The 24,719-nt window shown below is 45.4% G+C and overlaps 2 protein-coding genes and 1 non-coding gene across 4 annotated transcripts in view; all 3 read right to left on the minus strand.

Annotated features, from left to right (window-relative positions):
* LOC137915037 (alpha-actinin-4-like) overlaps positions 1–5,593 on the minus strand; it is a 49,639-nt gene extending 44,046 nt beyond the window's left edge. Inside the window, exon 1 of one of the 2 annotated variants that reach the window (XM_068758519.1) lies at positions 5,468–5,593. In XM_068758519.1, coding sequence (XP_068614620.1) covers positions 5,468–5,593 — 126 coding nt within the window. The remainder of the gene's footprint in view (positions 1–5,467) is intronic. The other variant, XM_068758520.1, reaches the window with a different exon arrangement.
* Positions 5,594–7,110: 1,517 nt separating this feature from the next.
* On the minus strand, positions 7,111–24,603 carry LOC137915038 (calpain-9-like). Its single transcript, XM_068758521.1, has 20 exons — positions 24,160–24,603; positions 21,706–21,775; positions 21,108–21,226; positions 20,751–20,884; positions 18,161–18,332; positions 17,891–17,962; positions 17,631–17,722; positions 17,434–17,508; positions 16,974–17,137; positions 14,149–14,312; positions 13,771–13,979; positions 13,557–13,599; positions 12,606–12,683; positions 12,275–12,335; positions 11,670–11,734; positions 10,846–10,914; positions 10,653–10,731; positions 9,444–9,560; positions 8,728–8,786; positions 7,111–8,590 (listed from the first exon to the last, which is right to left on the minus strand). Exons 1-20 carry the CDS (start codon positions 24,403–24,405, stop codon positions 8,564–8,566), a joined length of 2,115 nt encoding a protein of 704 aa, XP_068614622.1. The 5' UTR covers positions 24,406–24,603; the 3' UTR covers positions 7,111–8,563.
* Positions 11,444–11,516, minus strand: trnak-uuu (transfer RNA lysine (anticodon UUU)). Its single transcript has one exon. It is a non-coding gene; the product is annotated as a tRNA-Lys (tRNA).
* Positions 24,604–24,719: the final 116 nt, after the last annotated feature.

Here is a 24,719-nt window from a genome sequence, read left to right on the forward strand (position 1 = left end):
GGTGCCACGACGAGACCTTCGTCATATTGTGACTGACTGTAAACCCTGGCCCCTCCTCTCCGGGTACCCCGAGTCCCTGTAGAGCGTTCTCCTTCTCATCTGCAATCCTACAAACCCCCCAACTCCTTTTTTTGGTTCCCCTGTTTGACAAAAAAACAGGATACCCCCCCTTCCCCTTTAGCAAAATCCCCCTCCCACTGGCCTAGCAGGCCATAAATGGGCCACCAAAGGAATGTCCCCCCCTCCCACCAGTGGTAGTAGAGAGAGACAGAGGGGTTGCATTCCTCCCCGCTCTGCCCCCTCGCTGGCCGTCTGCTTTGACCGGCTTGTTGTTCGCGGCTTCACGCTGACGCTGGCTAACGGTCAGCTGAGGAGGGCTTTCCCACAGCTGACCTGGAATCATCTGGCAGGGAGAGAATGGCAAGCATTCATGAGGACATCTACTGCTGCGACATAAAAGAGTGAACATTTACTCGTCTGTGTGTGTTAGCTTCAAACAGATTGTTCGCCAGAATTCATTAAAATTAGAAAGTGTTAAATGCATTCAACAGGAAGTCTGAGCACACAAGCTCACACCTTTAGCACAACTACCGGTCTTAGTTTGCACATTTCTACAGAACCAACTGTCTCAGTGTTGTAATCACCGCAGAAAGTCTCTGGTTCATTTCAATCAGCTGTTCAACGTCAAAGAATGCACCCAAATGTTCACCCGATTTGCATTCATGTTATGTTTCTGAGAATGTGCGGATAAACCACAACCTTCAAAAAAAAAGTGGTCTGTGCTTCCAGTCAGCGCAGACAGAACGGCAAGCAGGCGATGCTGGCCACGGAGTTAAGCAGAGGCATATTGATCTGCTGCAGTACAAATATCAGGGCAGCATCTGGTGAGCTGCCATTTACAAATCAACACCACAAAATAAGATCGCAGCAGAGCGGACACTGTGCGCACGCCAGAAGCACAGAAGGTGCGTGTGCGTAGACTCGAGCCTGGGCTGGGACTTCCTGGTTTTCAGAGGAGCTGTGTTTGGCCCTTTAGCATGACGACGCTAAGGGGTGCCATTTTCAGGTCTCACATTGAGCACCCAAAATGTTGCTCTCACAAACAAATGGATGAAACGCAACAGACCTTCACAGCTTTTGAGTGAAACAGTTGTCTTGTAAACAGTCCTTTCGCCGGATGTGCTGTATTTCTACACTATGCTTATGTATTAGTGTGTCATACAGCCAGTCGATCATTCCCGTTTATTCGAGGTACGAGTAGCAGGGCTGACTACATTGCAGACATTCAGTTGCAAACAAGGGGCAGGATATCTGCTCGGCAGCCTTTTCTGATGAACAGCTTTCGTTCAACAGCAATAGGATTCCTCTCACCAGGTTGATCCTGCTGCACTCCATCAGCCAGACAGACAATCAAAAGCGCCTGCTCCTTCATTTCCCTCCAAATGTCACATAGGGTGCAATATTCTAGCAAGCAGGCTACTTAGTCTGCCTCCCTCTAACATTTTTAGCTCTTTTGGAACAGAAAGCCCAACTGGAAGACAAAACAGCCTGGCAGCATATTATGAAACCAGATCATAGACAGTGCAGAGGCGATGGCAGGATGCACCGTCTGATCCGTGTGTCCCAACAAGAATGTCACTTGCAGCTCGTCCCGAGCCAACCCATCTGAAGCGGCTCCGCCGGCCTGCCAGCCAGTCTCACGCAGAGCATGTGAAAGTGGGCAGCAAAAGAACAGACAGACATTGTGCCCAACGGCCCACCTTGGCAGCAACGGGGAATAGATGTGTGTATTGGTGTACGTCCGGGTGCCCGTGGTTGTGTGAGGAGAGGCAGGCAACAAATGTACTCCTGCTGCTTCCTTTGCGACTTTGGGAGGGAGGATGCACAATATCTTCTTCAAGCAACCTGAAACTATTAGAGAAGGGGAAAAACTGAGATATGTTGGTGTGTTTAAATATTCGTCATGAAACACAAATATAAAAAGAACTATCTGACCTGTGAAGTAAAAAGTAGAGGAGCGTTATATCAAATCCTCCAGTCTAGCCCTCACCTCTCCATCGCTTACACCAGGTACGTCTAGTTTATAGCAGCACATCAAACGTGGCTGCGATTCCCACGCCTTCGTCGGCATGTAAACAGTGGTTCCGTTTACATGGACACATTTAATCCGATTGAAGGCCTAATAAAAATGCTTCATGTAAACACTGAATTCGGAATAGTCTGACCCAATCAAGCTCATTCCGATCAAACTTTTATTCCGATCAAGAGGGGTGGTTTGTGCCGGTTCATAATCCGATCAGGGCGCATGAAAACACTTATTCCCATGTTTCGGTACAAGCCGTCCTTACTGCGCATGTCTGTGACGTCAGCTTTACGCGCTTCTGCTATTCCTGGAAGCTAGTTGAAGCAGAGCGAGCGAAAGACAGAACTGGTCAATATCTGAGACAAACACGTTGCCGGAGATATTAAAGGAGCTTAAAATTGTTGAAAGACTTGATGGTAGGAAAGAATTCGTGAAATAGCGCTGACCTTTCAAGCAGAAAAGGGCCGAGCGATGTTTTGTTTATTTACAGTGTATTTGGTATAAATTGCGCATGTCAAAATAATTTATTACGATCGAAAGTGTGATGCATGAACACGCAATTCCTAATTGGATCAATATTCTTAGGGTCCTGAACACAGTGCATCCGATCATAATTTTAATTTGAACTCTGTCCGGATTAAAGAACATTTTGCCCATTGATTCCAAGGACTTACCAAATAACTCCTTCATAGAGGGGCAAGTCGTAATCAGCCTGCCTTTCAGTTTACATTACCTTAACAAATCCGTACAGTCAGTCAGCGCTGCTGCAACGGCCCGAGGCCCTTTGCCTGTCAGCTCATCCACCCACATCCCTGTACTTCAGCCCTGCCCCGTGAGAAGAGAAATATTTGTAGCATTAACCGTCACTGAGGAGGTGGATTTGTATGTTTTTTCTGCCACACTACACAGAGTTGCCAAAGAAGCCCTTGGTGGCGTCACTCTGTACTCTGACATGTTTCAACTTGCGGTGGATCCAAGAGCGGAGAGAAACGATTTAATGACATGTTTTTCCAAGTGAGGAGTGTCGGCTGCAAAAAAAAAAAAAAAAGCTTTGGCTCGCTGGACTGTGCTGGGCTCAGTCCGGGTCCTCTGGGGTGTTGAAAAATGCTGCTCAATGTGCAAAAAGGACAACTGGACACACTGCAATGAGAAACCAGCTTCTGACAGAGAAACACAGACTTTGAGCAACTATTTCCAAACTTCAGCAGACTCCCAGAACAAGTTATTATTGAGTGAATCTCTGGTCTGCAGGGCTGGAAATGGAATTTAATTCAAATGCAGGCTGGAAACAGCAAAAAGCCGTTTGTCTTCTTTCATGCCTGCGTTTTTCTTCTGTGTCTGCTCAATGAGGCGATACCGATGAGGTGTGCACAGCGCATTATTCAAAAATGCAGACAAAGTCCAAATCATGTGGATTTCTTCTATTAATCGATGTATGAACGCAACACCTCCAGTGCCGTTTGTTCCAATGTCAACTAAGAACTATTGTCGCTTGACAGGTAATTGTGTCCTAGTCCTGTCCTTTGTGGTCTAATGCGAATGCCAAATGAAAGGGAGAACACCCTAAGCATGCCTTGTATTAGAACCCCCCCCCCCCCCCCCCCCCCCCAACAGATAACTCGAGATTTTGACCTCACGGACACACCACAAGGACCAAAACATCCCACACTTATTAATTCCACGTATCTCAGTATTCCTGTAGGTGGCGTTTTCTCACTTTTACGCAATAACTGTCAGTGTGAATACACCGTAGGAATTTTCCCTTGGTTCCCTTGCCTCAAGGGTGGCACAAATCACACTTGACAGTTGGACGTGTCCCCACCTGCAAGGTTCCCAATAATCCAAAAACCTATGGACCTCCGGTGAACACCGAGGACTCTCCTGAACACAGGCTAGTAATGGACTTCAGCCCAGTTTGAAGATCTGTCTCACTCTGTTAATCATTGGCGGGTTAAGTTTCCCTTATAAATAAACTTTGGCCTGTGTGATCTCTAGACAAATACGCACAGTCCCAAGAGATGACTAACCAGCAAGCCTGAAACGTGAAGGACTGGACACGCCGGGTCGGATGGAAATGACCTGCTCGCAGCCGAGTGGCCTGAGAAATATGCGAGATTCAATGCTCGGCATGCTGTTACACCGCACCAAAGCATGCCACCCATCTGCCGAGATAGTCAATAGGACGGGAGTGTGCCGTCTGCACACAGAAAGCATGCCGTCACAACCTCACCGCACCGTTAGGCTAGGTTCTTGAACGCATTCCGCAGACTCACCACTCCCTGTTGAAGATTTAGGGCACAAATCTGACAACGGTAGCGTTTTATTCCAAGTTCAACTGTTAGAATGAGTCAAAATTCACATGTGTGCCCTCCATCCATTTCAAAATGCATCACGGAGGTGTCTCGTCATTCAGCACAGACTTCAACACCGGGTTAAAAACCAGTCCTTTGAATGATAGTGGCTGGCTTTAATTGACATTATCGGGGACATTTTTCACAGGTAACCAATGACAATACAAGGCACATAACCATTCCTCGCTGCTAAGCAGAAAACGGTTTAGTCGTCAGGTGGAGAATGCTGCGTAAATGTTGGAGCCCAGCAGCTGGCTAAAGGCGGCGATGAGAAGTGTATAACTGATGATTAATGCAGGACAAATGCAGTGTAACCTCAAGGCGTGATCAAGGCGACTCGCTTCACCCGAGCAGTCAGAGAGAAAGGCCGTGGCCGAAAACCAGAGCTCCAACGTGTGAAGACTTCCAATGGTCCAACGGCTGCTTTTATAGGAGCAGGAAATAATGACAAATCCTTCCCGGGGGTTTCTGCCACGCGCTTGATGCTGACCAAAAGACAACGCTGCTGTTACGTCACAATAAAGGAGTGAGCGTGAGAGATAAATGATCGACGCGCCGGCCTTGAACCCCTCGCATCAGCAGAACATCTCGACCACCCAGCCGAGAAAACAGATGAATCCCTGCAAGCATCCCAGTCTGAAGGCCGACATGTCGGCATCGGGAAGAAGGTTTGCGTCCGTTCAGGAAAGATGTGAGAGAAGAAGGAGAAGAAGAAAGAAACTGCGGGTGAAAATGACCCCTGAGAGGGCCGAGCTGCAGCTCATGTTGACGGGCTTGGATCTGCACACAGAAACAATCACTTCTCCGTTCAGAGGGGGGGGCGGGGGGGGGGCTTTAATTAGGGTGGCATGAAGCAGCTTCACATTGAGAACCGCCTCTGGCCGAGCTGCTACACAGCGGCGAGGTTTGTGGGTCACCCTCGGTCGCTGCTCTCCTTCCACCATCCCTCCCTGCCATTTTCTTTTTACCCGCCGCCTCCTCTGCCTCGGCTCGGCTCGACTCGACTCGGCTCGGCTCGGCTCGGTTCACTCACCTTCACCTGCTGCCTCTCCCAGGACGGGTCCAGCATCATGTCCCGGTCCCAGTCATTCTCCTGCTCCATGTAGGTCTGCTCGGCCGAGCTCGGCGATTGGTTGCGTGCGGCGTGATAATCGACCATGTCAGCGAAAAGGACCCGAGCGCGCCGCGAGAAACAGTCACGAGGGCGAAACGCACGGAAATGAAACCCGGACGGGGCGCGGCGGGCGCGGCAGACGACGAGGAAAGGCTTCCGTCTCTCGCCGCTTTCAGCGCGTTATTTAACGGGACGAGTCTCCGGCGTTCAGCCACGGAACCCCTGCCGCTGCTGCGAGAAGAAAAGCTTTCCCTCAGACCGAACCGAGTGGCTGCTGGGAGGAACCGGCCGCTCCTACAGGCGGGGCGGGGCCAGGAGCAGCGCTTCCGGTTTGCCTTTCAAAGTAATTCACTTTGATGCAAATCTGGAATTAATTGTTTTAGGACAGGTCAAACTTTGATTTCTAAAATTATTTTTCCGACAGAAAAACCCCAAATATAGGCAGATTGAGTAATTCTGGTGTTTCCGTGGCGACGGGCCCGTGGTGGTCTTCGTGGTGTTGGAGGTCTGGTTTGTAGCAAAGATGAGAGAGATTTATCTTTGAACCCTTTAACTTGAGCATGTCGGAGAAGCCAGTGTCCAAATTGTTTCAGTTATTTCCTGTTCTGGAAATCGTCCACCATCCTCTCCCAAAATTAGGATTTTATTTTGAAAATCGTTCGGCTCGTTTCCGGTAGAAGTCAGTGTGTTTGTCTGCTTCCTGTACTTAGACAGCTGATGAATATTCATATTTCGTGTGAACGGGAACTTGAGAAAAAATATATTCTGAATTTGAACATGAACATGTCAAGCTAATGTGCAATATTTATTTAATTAAGAACATGTTAATGAATGTTCTGCCCATCAAATAATGTAACTAACAATATAAACTAAATAATCCAAACCATCTCTTGTAATTAATTCATTTCCAGCCTGTGAGCATCAAGGGGTCATGATCCATCCAGATATTTGGAGAACCACTGACCCGGAGCTCCAGTATGATCCCTTACCAGGCCGGGGTGCAGGCCGGTTTGGAGGGTGAATGTCCTGCAGGAGCCACCTATAACAAATATAGGCCATACCCAGGCTGTCCTGTTCAGTATACTTTGACCTTTGACCTTCATGCAGCTGAACGTGTGATGCCGTCGAGTGCAAAGCTTCTCTGCTCTGTGGTCGATTAATATGGACTCATTAGTAGCGACAAGCCACTTGTGAATGGACGAGCAAAGACATGTTGATGCAGCTGGGCTGGTAATGGATACTTGGGGGGGGGGGGGGGGTAATATGAATGCAAAACTCAAAATCCTGATGACTGTTTTGCGTATTATGTGTGAAAGCAACACAGCCTGCTCTCACACATCACACGTGCCTTAAAACCGTCGTTTGTTTTTGCTCTGAAATTAAAATAGTAATTATAGTGTTCTGAAGTGACTCCATTCCGATACAACCTGAATTCTGCATACAGAAATTAGAGAGTGGATTAAACACAATGGGAAATGGTTTATGTCTCGTCGGGATACATTTCACATACTGACAATATTGTTCAGTTCAGTTCAGACAACTTTATTTATCCCAAGGGGCGATTCAGTTTATGCAGCCTTTGTGTGTCTGTTTCTGTCTTTGTGTGTCTGTTTCTGTCTTTGTGTGTCTGTTTCTGTCTTTGTGTGTCTGTTTCTGTGTTTGTGTGTCTGTTTCTGTCTTTGTGTGTATGTATGAGACTCCCACATGTCTGGGGACCACACATTTAGCTACTATCTACTAGCTAAATGTGTGTAAAGTATATTTCCTCTTTCAGACTAATATACAGTTTGTAATCATTGATATAAATAAAAGTAATTCATTTTAACTAAATTAGAGTAGTCTAATACTGTTGTATTATTCAGCATTTATGTATTTCTACGCTATGGTGTGCTTAGGGGCAGCGCCAACAGCTCTGTCAAGACAAAGGATTTAGAATAATTATTTCAATATTCCCGATAGAAAGGCAAGAGATGAATGTAAGACTCTAACATGCAAACCCAAAAGCAGTACAACAGGATATTGGGCACACATAGAAACACACACACACACACACACACACGTGTGACAGTTCTCACTTTGAAGAATAATGCTGCGGATATTTACACATACCAGACAACAGCAAAGGGAAAAATATCCCTTTGGTCAAGGATCACAGCAGAAAAACAGCTCATGTATAAACATTGCTATTAGTAGTAAGTAAACATCTTGGGGGGGGGGGGGCCCTCATGATGTGGAATTTAATAAATGTTCAAGAAATCAGACAGGAAGTGAAAACATTAAAAGCAATAGAGCTTCAATTGGAGGAAATGGCTCCTTGAAATTGTGAGTGTCTGAGGCCAGAGCATGTTGTTCTAAAATAAATCATGAATTACAGTCATAGTCGGTGGTATGTCTGTCTTTCTGGCTGTCCATAATCATTTTTGTCTGTAAAACTATAAATACTCCATCACTAAATGTATTTATTAATAACGATGAGTAGATGCACCTTTTGAATCTTCTTGCCGTCTGTTGAATCCTCCTTGAGAACGTGATTTGCAAGGTGAGTTCGAACGGCAGTTAAACTTTTTTAAGGGACAAATACAAAATGAAGTTTGTTCAAAATGATTTTATATTTAACAGTCACATAGGTTATCCATCCTGTAGAATAAAAGGATCATTTAGAATGAATGGGTGGCAATGAAATTATATCAACAACATATTATAAATGTTCTGGCAAAATTGTTGGATTCATGTGACAAATGCAAATTTAATTCATGAAAAAACTTTCTTGAAGTGTGACAAATAAAATCAAATATACACATATATATTTGTTTTATCATAGCAACCCTGGATGCTTCCACTGTTACTGTTTGACGTATAACAGCAAAAAAAAAAAAAACAATTTGCTTCTCGTGTAGATTCAACTATACACCTTCTTTCATACGCGAATAAAATCAAACACTGCACTTCAAAATTAAACCTATAAAACATAAATAGCAAAGCCAATCCTGAGGGCTCTTGGGGAACCGGGTCAGGTCAGTTGTACATGGTCATGTGTAGCCACTGGAACCAATCAGAAAACAGAAAGCACCATCAGAAATCAACTGACTCAATATGAGCATTTGTCTGTCAGGCATGAAGACACTCCTCCCTATGTTGAAAGACGTCAGTGTTGTGCAGATGGAGATCGATGGTCACACCTGTCTGTAGCTGACGGTCACGCTGTCCATTCCCACCACGTCGAACGCTTGGAATTTGTCTGTAAAAGTGGACGAAAACAAATAAATAACCGAGAAACCTTTGGACTGTTCACATCTCGTCCAGAGTCCACCATGCGGCTGGGATGTGAACCAAGACAAACCACGTGATGTCACTTTCCTCTCATTCAGCTCTGCATTAATAATGTAACGGGGATTTAAGCTTAGCGTTTGTTAACTCTGCCAGGAGGTTAAGTTGTGTCTGAGTGATTGAATTAAACGGAACCGCCGAGACACTAAAATGTTCATTTTAGTCCAACTACTTTCTGAAATGTATCTGAAATGAAAGGCTGATCTTGCCTTCCCACTGTTTATGTTTTGACTCTTCTGATGGTGGCCTAATCTTACTCTCCTCCCGTCTTTTCGCTCCCTTCTCTTTCCTGTCAGTCTTTTTCTTTCTCCTGTAGACATTTGATGCTTTTCACATTAATGTAATTATTACTGCCGTTGCACTGCTTTTGCTAAAGCCAACAAAATACATTTGATTATACGATTACTTTATTTTGGATGCCGACATTTCATGATATTGTTGGGGTGCCATCGCCTTTGTTAGATAGTGTGACAGAGAACTCATGTGATGAGAGAGCAAGAGTTGAGAGAGAGGAAGGCCCCTGGCTGGAATTGACTCCCCTCCCTCTTCCCATATTCCCCTCCCTTACGGATCATGCTCTCCAGTTTCATCAGCAGGTAGAGGAAGCCGGGGTAACTAATGGTCAAGTCGGGCTCCGTGTATCTCAGACCAACCAGTTGCATTATCAATTCATCCACCATGATGCCTGGAGCACAAACAGATCAGAGAACAGACATCTGATGATTCAATCATTTCATTTATAGAGCCTGTTGCATGTCAGCTTCGTGTTCGTGTGAAAATGTGGAGCTGTGTGCAGATTTCTTTATCCATTTTTTTTATATTTAACTTTAAAGTGTTCTTCATATTTTATTGTGGTTTTGGATTTCAAAACTTTATTTTCGTCCAATTACAACACAGAAATGACGATTCTTCTTCTCATTCAATACCATTTGATGCATCCAGAGTAGCATAAGAGCTCACAGAGCTCACAGAGCCCAGACCTCCGCCAAGCAGCTCATTCCCCTTGCAATTAAATTCACACCATCATCCTCATGGTGATCTGGATCATCATCGAAAGGTTCTAAATTGTTCTTGATGTCTTTACACACCAACCATGAAAAGTAAACGTGAATCGCCGTTGATTTTTAACTTTGACTTTTTAATTCGTAAATGGAGTTTTCAATGTTAAAATGTCATAATTTTTCCTGATCTCATTCGGGACCAGATCCAGAAGACATTTTCTGTGATAGCGCATATCGAACCCCTTTATAAATGATTTTTGGTGAGTGAATTGAATGTGTGGTGAGATAGAGCCCCCCCCCCCCCCCCCCCCCATCCCTACATGACTGTTAAATTCCATAAACATCGGGTCAATAATCAGCCGAGATATTGAGGAACACATTTTGAAGTTATATCGACTGCAATGTTGATGACATTTCAAAGCAATCCAGAATCCAGGATCTCTTCTGGATCACCACCAAAATGTAATAATCTGTTCCTGGTAACATTCCCAACATTTCCTGAGAAGGTCATTAGCTCCGCCCGTAACATTTTGAGTTATGTTACTAACAGACAGACAGACAAACAAACAAACCAGCACCGGCAAAAACACAGCCTCCTCGTCGGAGGTAATTAATGGCCTTTGTTAAAGGTAAAGATAGGTGGTTTGGCTCCCTCTGGTGGCAGTAGTAGTTTTCCGGGCAGATGTGGGGTCGGTTTCCTTCAACCAGTTGCGCTTAAACTGCTGCTGAGAAATGTGCTCAAACCATCAGTTCAATAATGCGACCGTAGATCCTACCTGCTGCCTTCAGGGCGGGAGCCGCCTCCTGGTACTCCAGGTGGTGAGTTTTGTTCTTGTCAAACACCAGAAAGATGTCCTGACAGGAGATTGTATACAACACACTAAATGCATGGAAAACCACACACACACACACGCACACACACACACACGCGGTATATATGCCACTGTTGTGATGTGTTGGCAGCCTTACTGTCCACCTCTGGATCTTTTCCCACAGAGCCTGGAAATCTGGCCAGTTTAGCTGAGCAATGCCTTGACTCTGTAGGAAATCTGAGGTCAAGAATATCAACCAGACAAATCAGCAGTGACAGCTCTGAAAGATGGATAATGGTTGGTTGAAAGTCGCCTAGACTTGGACTTGACGTTATTCAACACAAAGATCTAGAAGGACTCTTTCATTGTCTCAGGGCCTGGATCGCTCAGTCTGTAGAGCATCAGACATTTAATCAGGCAATTGTTGCTTTAAATAGCAACGACACCGAGTCAGAGAAATCATGCAACCACTTAACTGTCCTTATGCAGAACAAGACAAGAGGAAGATGTTTTTATTTCATTCTGTCATGAACGTCTAACATTTTTATTAGACAGAATATTATTGGGCAAAGTTCACTCCTTTTATTCTGAGTAATATGTGAATATGATTAATGTGGACTTCAGGACTTCCATTTGGAGTCGCTTTAGAGTTCACTTCTGGTTAGAAACGGGATGCAACTTGGAGAAATGGTCACTAATCTAATTAGAGGGGAAGTCCCTTTATCAGCATATAAGGAAGGAACTTTAAAACTCAGCGCCTGAACAGGGATTTGAACCCTGGACCCTCAGATTAAAAGTCTGATGCTCTACCGTCTGAGCTATCCAGGCCCTGGAGAAAAGCAAACGTGATCATTCCTTAAAATTAGCTAACAATGTCTGAACTAAACTTGCATCTTACTCTATTATTTTTGCCTGAGTCATCTCTCCTCCAGAAGTGAAATAATTTCATTCCTGTTTTATCGTCTCCGCTGTTCAGGATACATCCACCAGGACCACCATGCTCTTGCAGTGCTCCAGAGCCAAGTACCTCTCGCTGCCGGCCAACACTGAACACAACAAGACCACCAATGGACGTGTAAAAGGTATTATTCATATAAAGGTGTTCACCAAATGTCATCAAAGCTAAAGTTTGTTTTTTTCTGCTTCCTGGGTGGGGCCAGCGCCATAACTACTGACATTATGTAAATGAAGGTAGAGGGGAAGTAGAAGTGGGTGTGAACTCCTGGGATAAATAGTCACACACACACACACGAAGTATTCATATCAATTTAGCAAAGGAAGGCAGGTCTTTTTCAGGGTTGGCTAAACCCCATCATAACCCTAAAAATCAAGGAGAAAAAAAAACATGCCATGAAATACCAAGAGAAAGGAAATAAGAGATGAGGAAGATAGAAAATATGAAGAATGATCAGCTCTGTTTATGATTAACTTGTTGAAGCAGCGTTAACACCCCGAGCATGATTCAACACCGTCAGATATTGTTCTGTGATAATATTTCATCTTTCTTCATCTGAAATATTCAAAAAACAAAACAAGAAGGAACAAGTCAATTATATTGTGAATGAAATCAGTCGGACATCACTGACCTCCTCCCTTGATGGCCTCAGACAGCAGTTTGTGGAAGTGCACTGGTCTGCAGAAGCCCTTCTGATGGCAAGAAGCAGGAAACAGTCGTTAAAAGTCAATATAATTCAAAGTTACTCTTCCTCCTTCCTACATTCAAACAGCACAGCTCCCGCTTGCTTTGAGTGCAACACGACAGGACATTTCAGAGAACGGCGCCTCGACACGTTTTAATTGAACTTCTGCGATGATGCAGGTGTAGACGGCCATTTTAAATGTTAGAAGCATGCGTGCGGCACCGTAACGTGGGTCAAGGTTCAGCCCCGCTTCCAGATGTGTGCCGGTATAGCTCACCTTGTTGCAGTGCTTCCTAAACAGCAGTTTTGTAGATTTGGGCGAAGGAAGAGCAGCTTGGTGAGGAAAGGTAGGCTGCTGGAAAAAAAAGATGTGAAGCCCAAATTCAGAAGAAGAGAAAAGCCTTAGAAATTGATTTCTAATTGCATTTCGCAGAAAGGCTGAAACTCAAGAATCGAGTTTACAGCAACACTGAGGGACGTGTGCCGGTGGGGTGGAAATGCTGCTTGTAACGCGGCAGTTTGAAATGAACAGTATTTAATCCTCACATCTTATAAACCCCATTCAGGCCACAGCCTGTCCCAGAGGAGGGTGCACTTCAGCAGCTTAACCACAAGGCTAAACGAGACACGAAACCACTGACATTCACTTTGGAGTGTCCAAGACTCAAGAGAACGAAAGCCAGGTCCCCAATCCACACTACGAGTACATCTATTAAAGTACACATCTATTAAAGTATCTGTATATATTACACGGACCGCATGCATGAAACAAGCGTTTCTCACGAGAACATCTGTGTAGATGAAAGTTTGAGATGTGACTATTGAAGCAGAAGCCGATAAAGCTTCATGTCCCTTCATGAGACGTGAAATAAATGATGTGTGGGGGGGGGCACACTGCAAGTCAAACATGTCAGTCCTTGCTTTTGCTTTGTGGAACACTGGTGCTCATCGGCTGCACAACAACACACAAGATGTTTTTCAGGTGCAAACTCCTCTAAAGGAGCATATTTGGAAGTGATCCTGCTTTGACCTTTTGACCTTTTGGAATCACTTTGAAACACGTCTGGTGGCTCTCACAAAGTCAAACACATAACATACATGAAACCTGCTAAAGGTCCGAGCCCCTCCCTGCTGCCAAACCTCTACGTCAACAAGACGCTTTACACTGGACAAATTCTTTGATCAAATGTATTGATCCTCATGAGGAAAATTCACTTTGATTTCTTACCTGTGTTAGTGAGGAGAGGTGTGGTGTTGGTTTAGGAGCCGGACTGGAAACAAGGAAACATTAGAACTCTAATATGCTAAAGTCAGGTATGTAAAGAACGAGGAAACAGAACGAAGTTCTACGTCTTTGTTAACATGGTGAAGAATCAAACTCTTCTCGTGGGACACTGATGACCCCTAAACGCTGTCCTTCCACAGATTGACCTGATACTCACGCGGCGGTGTTGCCCGACACCGTCAGGACCCGCAGGAGGAACTCTCCCTGCTGATTGGGCTCGGACGTTGAAGGGATGATGATGTAATTCCCTGGTGGGAGGGAGCCGCGAAGAACGACCTCCCGACGTGAGCTGTAACTGCCGCTGTGGAGAACCGGGCGAAGAACGCTCAAGTCCTCGGGTGACAGGTGGGTTCTCTTTGGGTCCGCCTGGAGACACAGCACACCTGTAATACATCTACAACGTACAATGCAGGGACAACATAAACGTGCACTCACAGGTTTTCAAGCTTTTCAGGTTTAAATATGCTTAAAATATCAAAAGTGTATCGTGTGCATGCATGTGCGCACGTGCATGCAAGTGTGTGTGTGAGTGTACATTGTATATATGCAGGCCTATGCACAGCTCAGCACCCCTGCGTCTCTGGTGCTTCTGCATCAGAGCCAAGATGAAGGAGCACTTCTTCTGAGAGTCGTCCTCATCGCTGTCCAGCTTCGACAGGACAAAGATGAACTGAGGATTCTGCCAGAACCAGCCTGGACACACACACACACACACACACACACACACACACACACACTGCCTTCAGCTTTCCACTCTAAACAGAACTGTGTGTAGAAACATACATTTGGACATCATGTTTCCATCGTAATCACTAATGGGACGATACTAATTTGATGACTTCAAATATCTTGAAACTTGATCAGAAATGCATCTCAAAGTTGAAACGAGTTGAAATGTTTGTCAGAAGATTGTCAATGCATTGTAATAATTCTCTGAGATGAATGCCACACTTTATATGTGTAGGGTAAATCATTTCTGCAACAAGTGATTTACCAAATAGCTGGAAGTCAGGTTGTTGCTCAGTCTGAGCTCATGCCACACCCACAGACTGATAAATAAAACGTGTGGTGCAACAGTCCATAATGCGTATACGGTTATTACAGCCACCGAACATATGAACTTGCCTCAACTTGAGTTGTGCTGGATTTAATCACGAATATCACTGAAAAATCTCTATCATTTCTAGACTGCAGCACACAAATGAAAGGAATCATTTCCACCATTGCACTACTTAAAAGGTCCCATTTTATTCCCTTTTTCCACAAGTTAATGCAGTTCCAAACTAGAAAGACAATCAGAGACTGCAGACCCCGCCTCCAAAAGACTATTGGATCTTGTGAGACAGTAAACAGGGCTTCCGGATCAGAGGGGCCAAACCTGCTCTAGCTTGCTGCTCTGGAACGTACTACAAGACACCTTCTGGACTCTTTTTCCCATCATGCCATTCGTGTCCCTCCCTCTTAAAGTGACACTCCCATGTTACAGCACAGGCACAATTCCAGATCATGTAAAAATAATTCTAGAATCTGGATCCAGATCTGGATCAACGCCATTCTTGGGGAGGACCGAGCCACGGACAGAACCTTGCTTGTGTAATAATTTCAAGTTGATTGGGTTACTAGTTTTTGAGTTATGCGCTCGGACAGACAGACAAACAAACAGACAAACAGACAGACAAACGCACCCAACTGCAATACCCTCGCCTCCTCTTCGGCGAGGGTAAACACTTATATGAAATATCTGTGCCAGTCTTTGGTCCAAACAGAAAACAGATGCTGCAGGACAGCGTCCCTCATTTCTGTCTCAAACAGATGCTGCAGGACAGCGTCCCTCATTTCTGTCTCAAACAGATGCTGCAGGACAGCGTCCCTCATTTCTGTCTCAAACAGATGCTGCAGGACACCGTCCCTCATTTCTGTCTCAAACAGATGCTGCAGGACAGCGTCCCTCATTTCTGTCTCAAACAGATGCTGCAGGACACCGTCCCTCATTTCTGTCTCAAACAGATGCTGCAGGACAGCGTCCCTCATTTCTGTCTCAAACAGATGCTGCAGGACAGCGTCCCTTATTTCTGTCTCAAACAGATGCTGCAGGACAGCGTCCCTCATTTCTGTCTCAAACGGATGCTGCAGGACAGCGTCCCTCATTTCTGTCTCAAACAGATGCTGCAGGACAGCGTCCCTCATTTCTGTCTCAAACAGATGCTGCAGGACAGCGTCCCTCATTTCTGTCTCAAACTGATGCTGCAGGACAGCGTCCCTCATTTATGTCTCAAACAGATGCTGCAGGACAGCGTCCCTCATTTCTGTCTCAAACAGATGCTGCAGGACACCGTCCCTCATTTCTGTCTCAAACAGATGCTGCAGGACAGCGTCCCTCATTTCTGTCTCAAACAGATGCTGCAGGACAGCGTCCCTTATTTCTGTCTCAAACAGATGCTGCAGGACAGCGTCCCTCATTTCTGTCTCAAACGGATGCTGCAGGACAGCGTCCCTCATTTCTGTCTCAAACAGATGCTGCAGGACAGCGTCCCTCATTTCTGTCTCAAACAGATGCTGCAGGACAGCGTCCCTCATTTCTGTCTCAAACCACTCTGCCAGAAACGCTCTAAACCCGGAAGCAGAAGTACGTTCATAGCGAGCACGCACGTACGCACGCTACCGTGGTAAACTATGAGGGACGTTTCAGCACACACAAAAACATTTTTGACAATTTTCGCCGGATCATTACTGCAAGAAATAAACTTTATCCACTCTGCTCTTCTTCCTCGACTCAAGATCGACCGGTAAATGGAGAGCTTCTCCTTTCGGCTCAGCTTCCTCGTCGCCGTGACGGTGGAGAGAGCGCAGACACGCACGCATGTGCACACACATTTGTGCACGTTTCCCCCTCCTGACGTCAGAAGGGGAGCGTTCTCTTTCAGACGTGTTTCAGGAGGTGGTTCCAGACCCCCCAAACTACGAAGGATTGATGGATGGTTTATTTTGTTTTGGGTTGATCAGGACCCAAAATCACCAGAATAATGTAGAAACACAGGAAAAGTGACGTTTTTCATTACATGGGACCTTTAAACTTATCTATGATGTTCATAGACGTGGAGACACAAGTGGAATACAGACATGCAATTTGAAATAAAAGCTGTTATACAAGCTTAACTATAATTCCTTCAACTTGTCTCAAATGGAACGAAGGAATCTCGCGTTGTCGGTGGTATAAAGTAAACACAACGTTAATCAGGACAGCTAATGGGGCCAAAGAGGCTTGTTATGCTAATGTGATGCTGAGGTTACCATGGTGACATTTAGCCCAAGGGTTTATGGAGCAAACAGAACAATGCATCCGTTTCTCATCGTGTTTCTTACCGCCTTTAGGAGAGCCTCCTGCTGTGATGCTCGGCACCCAGTTCCCATGATGCATTGCACACGACCACGGTAGCACGCATACGACTGAGTTGCAAAAAGTGTCAGTCAAGTGGCAAACCTCCATAATCCCAAAATTCATTCGGAAGTCTGACACTGCCATCCTGGTGGAGGGAGAAGCTGGTCAGTTAGCAGGCCAGTCCGACCACGACGCGCTAACGATACATGACTGACGAGACCCTTAAACGATGAAAACTCTACACACATCGCATTTGTGATTTCTTTCTACTCCCTGATTCGTAAGGAAACCTGCATTTCCTGCAATGAATTACAGAATAAAATGTCTTGTGAGATGAAGAAATGTTTTCCCTTGCCATTCCCACTGTGATTAAGTGTTTTATTTTGGTTTCTTTAGTGAAAGTACTGAGGTCCAGTGTCAACAGTGGTGTATGAAACTCACCAGAATTCCCCGTCCTCGCGCCGCACTCTGTCCAGCCTTTTCTGCTCCTCGGTGCTTACTGTGTTCCACTCTGGACTGGATGGAGGGATGGATATGCAAGATATTTATTATTGCAAGAAGTTAATGATGGTTCTCTCAATTAATGCACTCTCATTTAACAATTATAAAGCAGCCGTTTCCTGTATGAGTGAACCCACGATTTCAAGTCGCCCCAGGGCCCCTCCCACTCTGTGTTGCCCCACGGGTTGAGGATTCGCAACAAATCTGCAGTGCCATTTGTCGTCTTCACCTGGAGGAGGAGCAAAGACCGTTTTAGCAGTTTGCTGCTACTCTGAAGTGCATGTAGTGCAGTGACGGATATTTTAAGAGAAGCAAATAACTACTCATTCATTGGTGGATATTTCCAATCGCGTTATACAGCAATGTTAGCATGCTGAAAAGAATCTCTGTGACTTACCTTCTCGACTGCTGTCAGAGAGTAGGCATGTCTGAACATGATCCCCATTTCACTCTTTTGTTCCAAAGGACCCTGCAGAGAGAGAAACGAAACAAACGTCCGCCCACAGTCAGGAAAGAAGAACTCCCAATGCTTACTCGTGTGACTCATCACCCAGACCAAATCAATCTGAATGTGCTCTGCTTCACTTTTTCCCAGGAGGTCCAGGTGTGTAAACTAGACCTGACAAGTCAACTCCCTTTCATACCATTAGTAAGCTCCTCCCTTTACCTCACAGTTGGCACAGTTGATGAGAGCTCCTTTAGCCAGCAGGCCTCTGAGGAAGCCTGACAGGTCTCTGGGAAGAGAGGCGACTTTCAAAACCTCTGCCACCCCACCGGTCATGTCAACCATGGCCTCATGAGGATAGCCCATGTCCAGAGCTCTGTAGCCACCTTTCACCCTGGGACAAAAATGTGGGAGGGCAAAGTCATTAGGTTACCGGTGAAAACGGACAATTTCATGAATTTTCCAGGAGATAAAAAAAAAAAAAAAGCAAGACAAATATTATTAAACTCTTCCAGTACTTTCCAGTGTGAAGGTGATGTCATATATATACGAGGGATTGCTGTTGAGATTAGAGAAGAAATGTGGTACTTGGAGGTGAGAGAGAACAGAGTCAGAATCACTATTAAAATATAGTGTATGGATATCCGTATGGAAGGATCGGACTCAGAATCCGTGAAATCCAGACGATGTCCAACTCTAGTTATTAGGCATTAAAAAAGTCCATGACATTATATTTAAATTATACGTGTCAAATACAAATAACACAATGTAAACCATCATTGATGAAACCCTGCAAGATAGTTGGACCCGAACGTGTGGCACCAAAAGTCCTGATGGTTCCAGACACAGTGGATCCGCTTCAATAGATCAGTAATATGGGCACTTCACTCCATCATGTAACAGCTGGACTCTCACAACACATTCTGGATGTACAGACAAAGCTCCTGGACTACAGCTCCACCTCTCATACAATCAGGCCAATCAGTGACTGCCAAGCTGGCGAACCCGAAACCACAAACATCCACCTGTAACCGTTTTCTGGACTCTGTCACAGACGGGCCACAGGTGGTGGAGCTCCCAGTGTTTACCATTATGTATGTGGATGACCTGATCAAAGATTGGGATGAGCGATAGATATCTTCTCGTCTTTGCCTTGTATTTGTTTGCCTTCTTAAAGATGACTCAGAGATGCACAAGAACTCCAATGTACCTGTACTGCGACGTATGGCAATAAAGTATTTTCTATTCTATTCCATTCGTAGACGAAAGTCGGTTTCACACCAGAGCGGTTTGGTCCACTTGAAATGGACCAGAGTTTGTTTCCTCGGATAGTCTGCTTTGTTTGAAAGCTCATCCGAACCCTTGTGCGGATCAAACAAGCGAACTCCGGTCCGCCTGAAAATGTGGGTCTCGGTTCGCTTGCAAGTGAACCCTGGTTCGGTACGTATGCAATGTTAAAGCTCACTGGACCAAATGTACGTAGTAACGCTATACGCAGTGCATCTAGGGTAGAGGAAGTACAGCGCTCATGCCAAACCAAAACAAACATGGGAGAGGGAGGGACTTCCCCTCCTACTTTGTCCAATCGATGAGCGCCTCTTTCAACCATGTGATGCTGCTCAGAAAGTTCAGTTCGCTTTAAAACCACAGCGTGAAAGCAGAACAGAAACTAGTGATAAACGCAACAATGTTGCGACTTTCAGCTCCTCAATCGAACCGAGTCCGCTTGGCCAGGTGTGAAAACGACTAAAGATGAGCCGTTAAGTTTACCAAGTAAAGCTGCATCTGAACAGATGAGAAATAAAATCAGTGCGTCTGAATCAATGCAAAAAGAGTTGGGCTGGAAAAAACACATTCTAGTTAGATGGATACTTATAGACAGTAAAACACATTTTATTGGGGGGATATCAGAGAAATATCCTGTGGCCAAATATTAATTATCAATAATTAATAAATTATCATTTAAGGAAGTGCAGGAGTGGCCTGTGATTACAAACTTGTATGCTAACAGCTTCTAGCTTTCAGCATCACACGGATATGTTAAATCCAGTCGTCTTAAATCTGAAATCCAGCATGTCTCAAGTCTGAAGAACTCATTATTCCACATTATTCTTTCAGCTATTAGGATACAGTATTGGTCTAGAATGGTTATTTGGAGTATGATGATGATGATGAATATATTTATTAGATAGAATGTTAGGGTACAAGTACAGTCAAACAGTAGCATGTATTTCAGTACAAATACAGTCAAACATCCTGTCTAAGAGGAGCATTTCTAAAAAGCCCTTGCGGTCTTGTTTCCGTTGAAAGTCCTTCGTACATAAATCATCGACATTTAACAATACAAATAAAACGAATATTAAATTACTCAATTGATGCAAAATAACAATAAATTACAATAAATTAAAAAGACACGTAATATGTGCAACGTTGCTGGACAAAAAAGGGGGTGGAGGGGGGGGTTGATCTGGAGAGAGTCGTGATGACTATCTCCGTTTCTGTCCCCCTGAAAGGTGTATTTTTAGGGCCTTTTGAAGGAGGCCAAAGAGGTGCATGTTTTGAGGGCAGGAGTCAAACAGTTCCACCATTGGGGGGCAGTATTGTAAAAAGATGATTTACCCATGATCACGCTACCGTGACCTTAACCACGACTTGACCAACACTAACCCCTTATCTTAACCAAAATCTAAACTTACCCAAACCTTTACAAAGTCTACAACCCAGATATTCCTGATTTACATGGATACTTGCACTTAACCCACATAAGGCAGGCGAGCCCCCACAATGTTGCTGAACAGGAACAGGAACTCACTTGGCGTAGGCCTTCTCCAGCAGAGCGCTCCAGAACTCGTGTCGAACGGGGGAGCTGAGGTACAGCAGGTCGTCGTCCCGAGTCGGCAACAAGTCGTCTATCTTCACCTCCTCCCACTGACCGTACTGCCAGAACTAGAGCAAGAAAGAGGAGTGTTTATTAAAAGCTTATATCATCTATATATATATATATTAAAATATTTATCTTTATGAAAGGTACATTTAAGTGTTCAAACGTACAAGACGTTCTCTGCAGTGTTTTAACATTTGAACATGTACATTTATTGATCTTTTAAGACCTTCAATAAAATGGCATTTGCGTGCGACTGCTGCATGCTGGGTATTGTTCGGGTATTACTCTGAAGGTGAAGCAGCCGTTGTATCCTTCTTCGAACGTCTGTCCTGCAGGCATGACCTTCTTGAGCAGCGAGTGATGCAAGGAGAGCGACGCAATAGCAGAAAGCAGCCAGCAGTCGTCTGGGTAAAGAAGGTTTGAGAAGTCGGTCAGATTATCAAGAAGATGCTTCTTTTACAGTCTGCGTTGCGACAGAACGTCTTTTGCCACACTTTGGTGAATCTTCTGTGGCGTTTTCTTTTCCGCACGCCATTATTCACCAGGTGCTTGATTCGTGGCGTATGCAATCAGACGATATCACATGACATGACATTGGATGTAGCGGGTGTTTAAGCGTCTTCGGGTGAAGAGACTACTTGATCACATGGTGTGGATCAGAACAGCGGTCAGAGAACTGGTCAGGTGGACCCAACGGCCAGCCGGGTTATGCTCTGTTGATGGATCTGTGGTAGGTGCAGATTATTCAACGAGCTGTACCAGAGACATTCTCAATTCCTTCAATAGAGAAGTCCAGGCATAAGGCGAAGGGCGTTGTCCTCCTTCATAAGGAGGCTCATGTTGTGAACACAGCTTGGTAAACTCGCCATGGTTGCCTACTTACTAAGCCTTCCCTGGCGGATGTCCAGGCGCGTCGCTCCGTCTGCTACGAACTGAGGGGACGAGCAGATTTCCTGGGATCAGCAGGGAGTTTGATGATTGGTTCAATAAAGGGAGGGGGGGGGGGGGTAATAGAATAGAAAGGAGAGAAACGGTTAGACAATGATAAACATAACAGGATTTCATTGTGTTTGGTCAGCATAGTTTCAAAGGGAGTGGAAGCCAGATATTAAAGATCAGCTAGCGTTTGGTGTAAACATGGCTAAACATGCCGTTGTGAAGGAACACACCTAATTAGCCAAGTCAACACTCTCAGACACGTTTGTGCCCGATGTGCTATTTACTTAACTTAATTGTCCAATTGATTATTCTTGAAAAGGCTTTGGATTGAAATGAACTCATGGAGAACTACACCTTTAATACACGGGGTGTGTACTCTGTCTGTGCCATCCACCTGGGACCATGAACACAGGATTCATGTCCTCAGCATGTCCTCAATGCATTTCCACACACCTGTTCTTACTAGTTACAAGGACAGGTGTCTTCATGATTACTCTTACTGGAGATAAGATGGAAGATATGTGTTATATTTGGGTCGGTATTTTGATTTGTCTGAAGTTTGCTTGATCAAAATGTTCACCTTGAGGAGGACGTCTACAGCCTGGAGTCAGATTACAACAACGTTCAGTCAGATCAGTGGGAATTTACTTTTTCCAACACATTATGAGGAAGAAGAGCCAAAAATAAACCAGGTAATGTTCCCTTCCAGACCCAGCGACGCATGTGTGATTGTAGTAATGAGGAGCAGTCAGCAGTACCAGTTAAACCGGATCGGTACATAAGGACAGCCCATTTAGCAAGGTGTCAAATTACAAAAAATATCACATAAAGGTCTGCATGATGATTCAGAACCCTCCAGTAGTCATGGTAACAAATTATAATAAAAGGTAGTGATTATCTAAATGTCAGATGTCATTGTTTGTAACAGACTTGAACAGCTGCAGTCCAGCCAGTTCCATTCTGCTGCATCTGCAACTCGTCCAACGTGCTGCCTGCAACGTTTAGTTTCCACCAGCAGGGGGAGTATAGAATAGAATAGAATAGTACTTTATTGTCATTAAAGACGGTGATGCAATGAAATTAAGCAACATTAAAATAACAGTGGATAGTTCACAGGCCTGGGAACAGAGGATCGGACTTATGTCGAGACGCCTTCCTTTGTCTGACATAGGAAGGCCTGCAAACCGGCAGCAGCCTTTATCTCTCCTGCCCCTGTCAGACCCTGCGCAGCACTACATCCCTCTAGAGCAGGGGTCAGGAACCTATGGCTCGGGAGCCAGATGTGGCTCTTTTGATGGCTGCATCTGGTTCACAGACCAAGCTTTCCTTATAAAAATAATTGTTTCGCTACGTCACTGAGGCAAACGGAGCTTCAGATCTATGTCACTGAGGCAAACGGAGCTTTAGATCTACGTCACTGAGGCAGACGGAGCCTCAGATCTACGTCACTGAGGCAAACGGAGCCTCAGATCTACGTCACTGAGGCAAACGGAGCTTTAGATCTACGTCACTGAGGCAAACGGAGCCTCAGATCTACGTCACTGAGGCAAACAGAGCTTTAGATCTACGTCACTGAGGCAAACGGAGCTTTAGATCTACGTCACTGAGGCAAACGGAGCTTTAGATCTACGTCACTGAGCCAAACGGAGCTTTTGATCTACGTCACTGAGCCAAACGGAGCTTCAGATCTACGTCACTGAGGCAGACGGAGCTTTTGATCTACGTCACTGAGCCAAACGGAGCTTTAGATCTACGTCACTGAGGCAAACGGAGCTTTAGATCTACGTCACTGAGCCAAACGGAGCTTTTGATCTACGTCACTGAGCCAAACGGAGCCAAACGGAGCTTTAGATCTACGTCACTGAGGCAAACGGAGCTTTAGATCTACGTCACTGAGCCAAACGGAGCTTTTGATCTACGTCACTGAGCCAAACGGAGCTTTAGATCTACGTCACTGAGGCAGACGGAGCTTTTGATCTACGTCACTGAGCCAAACGGAGCTTTAGATCTACGTCACTGAGCCAAACGGAGCTTTTGATCTACGTCACTGAGCCAAACGGAGCTTTTGATCTACGTCACTGAGCCAAACGGAGCTTTTGATCTACGTCACTGAGCCAAACGGAGCTTTTGATCTGCGTCACTGAGGCAAACGGAGCTTCAGATCTACGTCACTGAGGCAAACGGAGCTTCAGATCTACGTCACTGAGGCAAACGGAGCTTCAGATCTACGTCACTGAGCCAAACGGAGCTTCAGATCTACGTCACTGAGCCAAACGGAGCTTTAGATCTACGTCACTGAGGCAAACGGAGCTTCAGATCTACGTCACTGAGGCAAACGGAGCTTTTGATCTACGTCACTGAGGCAGACGGAGCTTTTGATCTCCTCCCCATCTCTTACTTTGGGTCGTTTCCACTTGACCCTGGTTTGCAGCTCCAGCTCTCCCAGCGGGAAGTGGAAGTCCACGAACAGTCCGTCCCGGCCCACGGCGTGCACGTCCACGCTCTCCGGGGGCATGTCGGCGGACAGCAGGTCCGCCAGCCAGCGGCGGGACTGAGACCCGAGCAGCTCGTCGGAGCAGACCGAGTCCACGTCATCGTCGGTCGGCAGGGAGCCTTCAGACGAGACGCTCCAGGACTTGATCATGTCGGGCCGAGCGTGAGACTTCACAACGTCAGGTGTGTTGCTTTGTTGTCTTCAAACAGGTAGCAACACGGAGGCCACGCCCCTTGCAAGATGCTCACCTGAGTGGGAATCGAGCCACTCCCAGATGTCGGTTTGAATAAACAGGAAAGGTGCAGAGCCCAGGCTGCAGGTATCCCGGATCCATCCCAGAATAAACCAGTAAAGGTGAAACCTTTAAGAATCCCTCGTTCCCCATTAAAATGAATGAGATTCTTTTTCTGGTTTGGAATTAGAACCACGCGACAGAAACGTGGATTTTAATGACTAAATAAGAC

The sequence above is a fragment of the Brachionichthys hirsutus genome, unplaced genomic scaffold (genome assembly GCF_040956055.1).
Source record: "Brachionichthys hirsutus isolate HB-005 unplaced genomic scaffold, CSIRO-AGI_Bhir_v1 contig_1023, whole genome shotgun sequence".
NCBI classification, from domain to species: domain Eukaryota; kingdom Metazoa; phylum Chordata; class Actinopteri; order Lophiiformes; family Brachionichthyidae; genus Brachionichthys; species Brachionichthys hirsutus.